Source organism: Populus trichocarpa, chromosome 1 (genome assembly GCF_000002775.5).
Source record: "Populus trichocarpa isolate Nisqually-1 chromosome 1, P.trichocarpa_v4.1, whole genome shotgun sequence".
Taxonomy (NCBI): Eukaryota; Viridiplantae; Streptophyta; class Magnoliopsida; order Malpighiales; family Salicaceae; genus Populus; species Populus trichocarpa.
This window is the reverse complement of record NC_037285.2, coordinates 23925782-23936748: the sequence shown is the minus strand read 5'-3', so window position 1 is coordinate 23936748 and position 10967 is coordinate 23925782. Positions and strand designations below refer to the sequence as shown.

The window sequence follows — 10967 nt, the reverse complement described above, 5'->3', positions numbered from 1 at the left end:
GCAGTTTCTTTCTCCTAATCAAGTTGAAGTTTTCGCGCGGATAAACTTTCTTGGAAAATAAATTCCAGACAGCTGTAAAATTGAATTCCAGGCTGATGACTAGTTGATGGCTTCAAAGCCAAATGAATTCCAGGCTGATGACTAGTTGATCGCTTCAAAGCATTTCTTGCACGATTTAGAGATGGTTGTCAGTTTGGGATTGAAGAAAGGTCATCTTAGAGATTGATCGTAATTGGTTACTCTCCTAGGCTTTTGGTTAAAGATCATGTATTGTGCTTGACTTGGCTGATTCAGCGTAAGGAAATGAAAATTGTTTCATGCAAAATTTCTAGCACGTGATTGGTAATGTTTTTTTGTAGCTCGGAATATCCTTCATGTCTGAATGCGAAAGGTCAACATATCATTTAAAAACTCTTCTTGGGCTGGAAACCCTTCAACTTTCGCTTGGCTTCATTGCCATCAGACAAGAAAATTAAAGTCGTTGAAAATTCTTATGTTGACGATCCGGTAGCTGAATTTTCTCAGCAAGCTTCAAGTACAATTGCTAGGCTTCACAGTGCAATTAGAGCACGGAATCTTAAGTTGGGAGCTTGTTTGAACACCATGAATTCCTCAAATGACAAATATCCTTATCCAATTAGAAGTTCCAAATTGAATTTTCATTGATCGGTCAATTGAAACAAATAATAATAATTGACCACAATTATCCTTGGTTGTTGAGAATAACCTTTCAAAATGATGCCTATAAATAGGCTCTGGCATGTCGATGTTCTTACAAAATCCATACTTCATACGTTCATTTATTTATTTTTCACTGCTATCTCACTATACATTCTTTATTCTGATCACCCAACAATCTTTAGTGCTGCTCAAGCTTTTATTGCCCTTCTGCAAGGCTGTTCAACAAAGACTTAGTGTATATCATGGGAAGTATTGCCCAGTTGAGTCGTAATTCTTTCCCAGATGGTTTCGTTTTTGGATCTTCTTCGTCAGCTTACCAGGTACAACATTGCTTCAAGTACTCTGGTCGAAGAGAGAAACGCCTCAATTGTTTGGTCTCTGATAACGTTTAAATTATATGCAGTTTGAAGGTGAAACAAACAGGAGAGGCAAAGGGCCGAATATATGGGACACCTTCATCGAGGAGCATCCAGGTATCTCTTTATTCAATGCAGGAGTTCGTTACAATGCTTTCCTAACTAGAACAACGAATATAAATCTCTCAAGGAGTCACCTGCCAGCATGTTGATGGCCTGCCTAAAACCATAGTGTATTAATTTGTCTATTAAATCCAAAAGAAGAGAGAAAAAGGAAAGAAAGAAGGTGACTTTTGGGGTTAGGGGGAGAAAGTGCGTGCAAATTAAAGATGTAAATATGATTTTTATCAAATAATATAAATTCAAAGGAATCTAAGAACAAATTCTGAAAAATTGCAGAGAGGATAAGTGACCATAGCAATGCAAAGGTGGCAGTTGATTTCTATAATCGCTATAAGGTACGATGTTCATCTTATTTTTCTTTTAGTTGCCTTTTGTGGATCTGGTCACCATTACACTTGTTGATATATTTTACACACAAAATGTTATAGGAAGATGTGCAAAGAATGAGGGGAATGGGAATGGATGCTTTCAGATTCTCTATTTCTTGGTCTAGGGTATTACCACGTAAGTGTTTTCTTTTGTTTTTACCCTACATCTCATTCCTTTTTAATTCACGAGGATGGGACGCGTCTCGAATTTCGAAGTCCCACATTTTTCCTTACTTTGATTTTTCAATAATCGAATTGAATTCATCAGATGGCAGACTAAGTGCTGGAATAAACGAAGAAGGGATCCAGTTTTACAACAATCTCATCGATGAGCTCATAAAAAATGGTTATAACCCTTTCCTTTTCCTCCATGACTGTGTTTCATAATAATGTTACCGACTAAAAATAAGAATCTTGAAGTGGCCATGGTAAATGCAGGGGCAATCTTACTTTGCTTGAATTTCGAAAATTTGAAAAGCATTTTCCAAACTCTCATACAAAACGTTTCACATGCACTTTAGTTTTCTCATATTAATTTTGCTTTGAAATGTACAGGTATACAGCCTTATGTAACTCTCTTTCATTGGGACACTCCACAAGCAATTGAGGACAAATATGGTGGTTTCTTGAGCCCTAATATTTTGTAAGTAATTATATTCATATTATATAAACATCTCACTTTAATTTAAATCCTCCATGCTTGAATCTAATAATTTCAAAACTCATATAGAATCGATTTCCGAGACTTCGTGGAGCTTTGCTTCCAAAGATTTGGAGACCGAGTGAAGCACTGGATCACTTTAAATGAGCCTTTTATGTTTAGCGTCAATGGCTATGACACGGGCACATTGGCACCCGGCAGAATTTCAACTTTGGAGAATTATCCAGGCCAACCCAAAATCTCTGGCGCCACCGAAGTTTACATTGTAACCCATCATCTATTGCTTGCTCATGCAACGGCTGTGAAAGTATACAAGGAAAAGTATCAGGTTTGCACAAGCTAAAGCTATAATTAATTTGTGGTTCGTTTCATAACATATTTCACCAAAGTTTCCTGTGTGACTGTGCTAATTTTATCATTGACAAAATCTCGTCAGACGTGTCAAGGAGGTAAAATTGGGATAACCCTCGTTTCTCATTGGTTTGAACCTTACTCAACTAGTGAAAGTGATCGGATGGCAACTGAACGAAGCCTTGATTTTATGCTTGGATGGTAAGCATTTTGCTAGCTGATTTGGATAATATAATAATTTCAAACAGTAATTAATTTGGATTCTTAAATTCTATGGAGAAGAAACCAGGATCTTAAATTCTATGTTTTTGGCAGGTACATGGATCCTCTAACTAAAGGTGACTATCCACAGAATATGCACGACTACGTTGGAGGAAGATTGCCTAGATTCAGTGAGGAGGAATCCAAGATGCTGAGAGGATCTTATGACTTTATTGGGGTCAATTACTACACTACATACTATGCTCAGAATGTTGAGGATGTTGACTATAAAAATATTGGGTTTATGGAAGATGCTCGTGTTAACTGGCCAGGTGAAATATTTATTTACTTGTTAATTAAGTGATAAAAAAAAAACTCTCAGAATAAGAAGAATACAAGGTCTAAAACTCTACACTTTCTCACTTATGTTGATATTATTTTACGTACAGGGGAGAGAAATGGAATACCAATAGGCCCACAGGTGAATGTGATTCTTCATTCTTGTTTCAACAAATTAGTAATTGATATGTAGAATCTTTCTGTTTTTCCCCTTGGTATTGAGATATATAAATCAAATTCGCAGGCGGGTTCAAGTTGGCTTTATATTTATCCCGAAGGTATTCGTCATCTCTTGAATTACATAAAGGACGCGTATGAAAATCCAACAATATATATCACTGAAAATGGTAAGAACAGAGTTAACAACCCTCGTGTGTTTATGGTTATAGTTGTCAAGAAGCTCTGATTTACTGATTTGTTGGTTTTTTTTAATTAGGAGTTGATGACGTGAATTCCTCGTCATTAGAGGAAGCCCTCAATGATGCCATAAGAGAGCAATATTATAAAGACATTTTCCACAATGTTCTGAAATCTATCAAGTGAGTTTGCTCTTTCCAAATTCATGTTCTCGCTTCCTTTTTCAAACAGTCCTAGTTTTTTCTTTCTCAGTCCGATCTGCTCTAAAAACTTGACTTTTGCAGTGACCATGGTGTCGATGTCAAGGGGTTTTTTGCTTGGTCATTCTTGGATGATTTTGAATGGGGATCCGGTTATGGTTCAAGGTTTGGTCTCTTCTACATTGACTACGAAAACAACTTGAAACGATATGCCAAAAATTCTGTGAAGTGGTTTAAGCAATTTCTGAAGAAGGACGAAAGTACTCAACTCAACGATAACATGTAAGGCCTCTTTTCATCTCCTCTTATTATTATCAAAAAAACCTCTCAACATTTCTCATAACACAAATGATTGCAATATCAGAAAATCAAAATCTCGAATGGAGGAGGCATCAGCTCGTAGCCGTAAGAAGTCGAGAATTGATTAAACATATATTGGCATGAAATATAATAAGGTATTATTGTATATCTTCTTCCATAACTACTAATTTTATTGTATTCATTTTTCATGCTCAACAAACTAATTTACTAACAATGCAGGAGCCCTTTTCGTATGATCAAGACCTACTTGAAACCACATCAGAATAGCACCAAACGCTGAAGTCAAACTTTGTTGCAGCAAGTTAGGTTTCCACGTCTGATAAATTCTATTCCATGCATGTTTGCGTCCTTCTAGTTTGTGGACATCAGTGGATCTTTGTCTTCGAATTAATTCTCACATTTTCGTCTAGGATCGATGCTGTTCTTGTTGTAATAATAAGATTTATTTGTATTTATTTTTTATTTTTTATATGTATTGATTGGTTATCGATCAAATTCGATATTAAATAATAACTTGCTCTGCGCAATTTCTTTTTTCCTGTAATATTTTGAAGGATACTTCTATTCATGCATAATCCTTTTCACTAGAATTCGAGGAATGCATAGTCAAACTGAAATTTATCAAGACCAAGTGAAAAGTAAATAAATAATACCTATGTTAGAGAATAATATAAATCATATCATGGGACCTCACCTAACAGCTTAAGGTATTGGGTTGAGATGGTTCTTTAACATGGTATCAGAGCCTTGATGATCAAGCGGTCACGAGTTCGAATCTCACCATCCCTATTTATTTGATAAAAATTAAGCACAAGGTAAAGTGGACCTGTGCAAGTTTCAAGCCCAAAGGGCTTTCACTTGAGGGGATGTGTTAGAGAATAATATAAATCATATCCTGGTACCTCACCTAACAGCTTAAGCTATTAGGTTGAGATGGTTCTTTGACATGGAACATAATTAATTCCTGAGGATGCAAAATGTAGGGTCTCTTTGAAATAATCCTTAAATTCAAGGGGAGGGGGTATAAGCAATTTTGGAGGTTATAGTACTAAAGTGGCCGAATTTGCCGGTTAAGAACCTCATTTCTCTGTGTCTCATTGGATTCACAATTTTTTCCCCTCTTTTCTCCACTAAAATTCGCACTAGCCATTTAAGATTCAGGGTAGTATCTTAGTTGCGGTTATTTCAGTGACGGTCAATGTTCTTTTTATTTATAATTTTTGTCGTTAGTTTTTTGTAGTTTTTTTTATTTTTTTTCAATTTTATCCTTGTTTTTTTTTGTTTCTTAAGTTTTTTCTTGCCTTTCTGTATTCTTTTAATTGTTTTCATTTTCATCCTTAGATATGTTTTTTAAAAAAATTATTACTCATTCTTTTATTGGTTTCTTCTTTTAATTATTTGGTGAATTTAATTTTTCTTCTCAATTTAACCCTTTGATCCAAAATTATCCATCATTTTTTTTTGTTCATTCAAATATTATCATAATTAATTGATCCATATCGTTGTACCGAAGGTACATGTTGTTACCTATTTTTGGGTTCCCATACAAAAATAAAAAAATACAAAAAAAAATAATTGGAGCGAGAAAAGGATGCTGGAATGCCGAAAAAAGGCCAAAATTGGTTGAGGAGGTTCAAAAATGCAAAAGGTTGAAACTGGACAGTATATTTTTGATTGATGGAAGCCTTGTTGACAAAGAAAATTCAAGTTGAGGAAGAAAAGTCTAAAATCAGATGTTTTTGGACTCATTTAAATTTTATCTAAGGTTTAATTGAATTAATGGAGGGTTGGATTGTAAGAAAAATTAATTTTAAAGTCAATTTAGCTTTTATTGGAAGAAATTAAAGTTCTGGGATCCAATTATAATTTTGAAGAGTTGATTTGGTCAAATCAGGGGCTTAATTGCATAATTATTGAAGTTTGATGGCCAATTAGGGACTTAATTGAAACAATCCGAAACCAAGGACCAAACCGGAAAAGGCGCTACAATCAAGGGATCCAATTACAACTTTTCCGGGGGGCTTGATTACAAAATTGTAAAAATATCCAAGGACCAAATCAGAAATATCATTTAAAAGTGGCAAAACGGTGCCGTTTCAGAGGCACTATTCACCGATTCAGCAAACAGGAACCGTTTCAGCAACAAATGCCGCTGATTATGGGGAACATTTCACAGCTACTATCTCTCTACCGTTACCACTGCAATAATGGTCCCGAACGTTTTCATTATAATAAAAAAAAAGGCATGCAGTTTTGGCTATAAAAGGAGAGAAAAAGGACGAGACTAGGGGGGAGGAGGTACGAGGCAGAGGGGGGAGAAAAAAAGAGAAGAGAGGGGAGAACGAGACAGCAGAAACAAAAAAACAGTGGGAATAGAGTGTAAAGAAGAGAGAGGCAGAGGGAGTGAGCAGGATAAGAGAGAAACAGAGAGGAGGCGAAACCAACAGAGGAACCGAGGACCGGCAGAAAACGCAACACCAACAGAGGAGTTGAGCCACCATCTGCTCTTTCTTTTCCAGAACGAAGGAAACAACAGAGTAAGCCACCACCACCATAGGCTCCACTTTCTTCAGAACCAGGTATGCTTATTTCCTTTCTCTGTCTGTACAAGAATTGACGCATGTTAGTCTAAAAAACAGAAACAGAGAGAAAACACAAGAAACTACAAGAATCTGTGATTTTCCGCAAATATTTTACTACATTTTGATCAATATCTGGGGTTGCGACCTTATACGTAAGGCGTATTCCTGATATTAAATTCTTTTGTTGGCATCAGAATTACCCGATAAGATAAAGATCTCCTTACCGAGGAGGACTTTTCTTAAACCATAGGTGGACCAACAACTAGAAAACACGACATGACCTTAGGTTTTATCAGACAATAAAACAATGCAACCTACCTTAGGTAGGGCGTATTTGGGGTGCTAATATCTTCCCTTTACGCAACCAGTCCCCGTACCCGATCTCTGAGACCAGTTAGGGTTCCTAATGACCAAAATACTAGGTGGCGTCTCCCATTCCATTTTTCCACTAATAAAAGACAAGAATACCTTGTCTCCCCGTTTTGCCAGATACTTTATAGATAAGATAAGATTTTGAGGGTGGATGTTTTCGCCAGCGACGCCGCATACGTGCGACAATGTACACATGTTCATTCAAACATTATCATAATTAATTGGATCCTTACCAATGCATGCAAGGCACTCTTATTCATTCAAGTAATATCATCGCAAGTTTGATACATATCAATGTACGCAAGGTACTCGCATCCATATTATATATCAAGTAGTTGATACACATCAATGTACTCGAGGTACTCATATTCATTCCAATATTTATCAAAGCAATAAAACATTAAATTCGGAACTTTATGAATAAGTTTACACATATTGAAAAGACAAGGTGCGATGCACCTACTTGTTTCCCTAACCGACCTAGTCCCTTCAACTACCAATGACCTTACTCTAGGTATCTCTTCTATTTGAGAATCAAGAGATATAATCAATACCCTCTTATAATTTTATCACAATGTGCATTTGTATACTATTGCAATCTCATTCACATGAATTCATTTCCATCTTTTAATTTCATTTTTCGATTATTTTCCTTCAACTACCTCATTACACTCCTTACATCAGTTTTCATCAGAGAGCATTGTTTACCATTTTATTCGGAAGTAAAGTTATAGATTTCGGTTTATAGTGTGGCTTGACATCATTTTATTCAATAGGTCTCCTTCCATAATAGCCGATAATAATTTTATCTTGGAAATCTCAACACAACTCAATAGTTTCAAACACCGTATTCTTATGAATCAATTCTCACTTGATACCAAGATATTCCTCTCTTGGTATCATTATCTTATCTCATTCTTTCAGAATAATTAATCAATATTTTCTCTCCTATTTTTCGGAATGTAATTGCTGATACTAATGAATCTCATTGGTATCATTAGTCTTCAAATATTGGGTTAGACTAATCAATTCAATTCAAGTGCCGATATCAATACAAGCAATTGATTTCATTACTATTCCTACCCCGGAATAATTAATCAATTATTAGTCATATCTAGTTTATTATCAAAGTTGCTGATGTCAAGAACCCTTGACATCATTAACCTCCTTACTTGGAGTAGCTAATCACACCATAAATAGTTGTCGATACCAATGCGACCCATTGATATTGCCACACATGTGCGGCGTCGCGGTGAAATTGCCTCCACTTTAGGTTTTAGTAATCGAAAAATGGGATAGGCAAGGAATTCTTGTCTTTTATCAGTGGAATGAGGGAATGAGAGTCACCACCTAGTATTTTTGTCACTTGAAACCCTAAGTGGTCTCAGAAATCGGGTACGGGGACTGATTGCGTAAAGGGAAGGTATTAGCACCCCAAATATGTCTTACCTAAGGTAAGTTGTATTGTTTGATTGTCTGATAAAAGCTAAGGTTTTGTCGTGCTTTCTAATTATTGGTCTGCCTAAGGTTGAAGAAAAGTCCTTCTCAGTATGGAGATTTTTATCTTATCGGGTAAATCCTGACCATTGTAATGTCTATACGTAAAAGAACTACCCTTTTAATATCGGGAATACGTCTCACGTATAAGTTCGTAATCCCAGATACTAAAATTGATGTGTTCATATGGCTCCTGCTTAATGCTAGTCTCAACGCTAGGGGTTTTTTAGCTGAGAGGGGGATTGTTAATTATGAGGATGCTCGTTTTCCTTTTTATTGTGAGGAGATTTGGACTAGTAATCATCTATTCAATCACTGTACTATTTCGTGGAATTTTTAGGGTAGATTCATGCATTGGTTCTGGTGTTTAAGTTGTCTATCTAGGGACCCTAAACAAAATCTTCAAGAATGGTACAGGTCGATGAGAGGCAATTTTCAGTGTCGGGATATTATTCTTCTATGCAAAGACTTTTATTGATCTATCTAGTTAGTTCGCAATCGAGTTATCTTCGAGTCCAAGGTCTATAATTGGGATGTGATTTTTTATCTTACCTTTCAACGTTTGGCCTTCTGGTTGAAATTCTCAGTTAGAAACTTTAGTTACACAGGTTCTGATCAGACTAGAAGTCTTGAACGTATCTTGAACTAGACTAATTAGTTTGATTTTCATTTTTTTGCTCCTTCTTTTAGATACTTATGTTGTAAGTTTTTGTTCCTTCGGTCACTATCTTCTTAATGGTGCTCTTTTAATTTAATTCTACTCGATTACTATAAAGAAATAAATTAAAGATACACCTATATATTTTATACAGCTCCTATTTATAATCCTCGTATATGGAGCAATGCATGGTAGCAGAATTACAGGTTTCCTACCGACAACCTTTCAACTAAAAAAAAAAAAGGTCTATAAGCATCTTGCAAATGTTCGGAAATCTCAATAATGAAGTACACTGACAATAATTACGTGAACTTGAGGCACTATACTGTGGTGTGATTTGTATTCTGTGTTTAATCGTGCCTAGATAATGGGGGATAGTATGATAAAAATGGTAATCTAATAACGCTAATTGTTAAGGAATTCGTTGGAGGCTTGAAGAGGATGCTTGAATTCCGATAGAAGCAAAACGCAGTTTCTTTCTCCTAATCAAGTTGAAGTTTTCGCGCGGATAAACTTTCTTGGAAAATAAATTCCAGACAGCTGTAAAATTGAATTCCAGGCTGATGACTAGTTGATGGCTTCAAAGCCAAATGAATTCCAGGCTGATGACTAGTTGATCGCTTCAAAGCATTTCTTGCACGATTTAGAGATGGTTGTCAGTTTGGGATTGAAGAAAGGTCATCTTAGAGATTGATCGTAATTGGTTACTCTCCTAGGCTTTTGGTTAAAGATCATGTATTGTGCTTGACTTGGCTGATTCAGCGTAAGGAAATGAAAATTGTTTCATGCAAAATTTCTAGCACGTGATTGGTAATGTTTTTTTGTAGCTCGGAATATCCTTCATGTCTGAATGCGAAAGGTCAACATATCATTTAAAAACTCTTCTTGGGCTGGAAACCCGTCAACTTTCGCTTGGCTTCATTGCCATCAGACAAGAAAACACTACCAGAAATTCGCTAAATACCAACGGATTTACCGACGGAATATTTTCTCTCGGTATTTTGAGGTCGAAATTACCGACGGCCACTTTCCGTCCGTAATTCAGTCGGTAAAAACCGACGAAAACTTTTCTGTCCGTAATTCAGTCGGTAAATACCGACGGAAATTTTCCGTCGGTATTTACCGACTGAATTACGGACGAAAAAGTTTCCGAATTTAAAAAAAGGCGGGTCGCTGACGTGGAGGTTTTGGCGGGTTATTTTTTTCGACGGATTCAAAACGACTGCCCGTACAGTGCCCGTAAAGTGATGTGACCGGTTCGCCGTTTAAATTTCCGACGGACTCACCGAGGGATTTGAAATGGCAGATCCGTACGGTGACATGTCTATGTTTCCGTCAGAATCACCGACGTAATAACCGACGGAGTGTCCGTCGGTAAAACCGTCGGAAAAAGTTAATATATGACAGCTCTGCCGACCCTCTCATCCCCTATTTCTCCTTCTTCTTCCTCATCCCAACTCTCCCCATCTGCAAACAACTAGCCCCCCCTCCCCCCCCAAAAAAAAAATCTTCTTCATATCAGCACAACAAGTTATATTTCTTGAAGTTTTGTGGTCACAGCATCCGCGCGTGTTCTGATTTACCGACGGATTTTATCAATTTTTATAAGTAATTATATCTTATTAAATTTTAACATTTAATTAAATGTCAATTTTATTGTTTTTTTAGTATATGTATTTTGTTAGTAGATGTACATGTTTTATTGTTATTTCTCAAACAAACTTGTAGTATATGAATGTATAATTTTGTACCTGTTATGGTTTGTTTTAGATTTTGTAAGATTGTATTTGTTTGTAAATTGTTATTTCTTTATGGAATTACCAAATTACATGTGCTATTTTGAAATAATTAATAGCTTGCTTAATGGGCCCGTTTAAAGTTTTATCAATGGTATTGCGGA

The 10967-nt window shown here is 36.1% G+C and overlaps 1 protein-coding gene across 1 annotated transcript; it reads left to right on the top strand.

Moving 5' to 3' along the window:
• The first annotated feature begins 761 nt into the window (after window positions 1–761).
• On the top strand, window positions 762–4502 carry LOC127905053 (beta-glucosidase 12-like). The gene is made up of 15 exons (XM_052451182.1): window positions 762–1001; window positions 1085–1154; window positions 1437–1495; window positions 1589–1664; window positions 1797–1874; window positions 2084–2171; window positions 2259–2517; window positions 2626–2741; window positions 2856–3073; window positions 3191–3222; window positions 3325–3427; window positions 3517–3619; window positions 3722–3919; window positions 4002–4092; window positions 4178–4502. Exons 1-14 carry the CDS (start codon window positions 924–926, stop codon window positions 4063–4065), a joined length of 1542 nt encoding a protein of 513 aa, XP_052307142.1. The 5' UTR covers window positions 762–923; the 3' UTR covers window positions 4066–4092; window positions 4178–4502.
• Window positions 4503–10967: the final 6465 nt, after the last annotated feature.

Bases quoted from the DNA above. Each gene is read 5' to 3' on its own strand.
- LOC127905053 (XM_052451182.1), top strand. From the start codon at position 924: ATGGGAAGTATTGCCCAGTTGAGTCGTAATTCTTTCCCAGATGGTTTC. The intron at 2,518-2,625 runs GTTTGCACAAGC...AAATCTCGTCAG, and splicing joins TATACAAGGAAAAGTATCAG to ACGTGTCAAGGAGGTAAAAT. The intron at 2,742-2,855 runs GTAAGCATTTTG...TGTTTTTGGCAG, and splicing joins CTTGATTTTATGCTTGGATG to GTACATGGATCCTCTAACTA.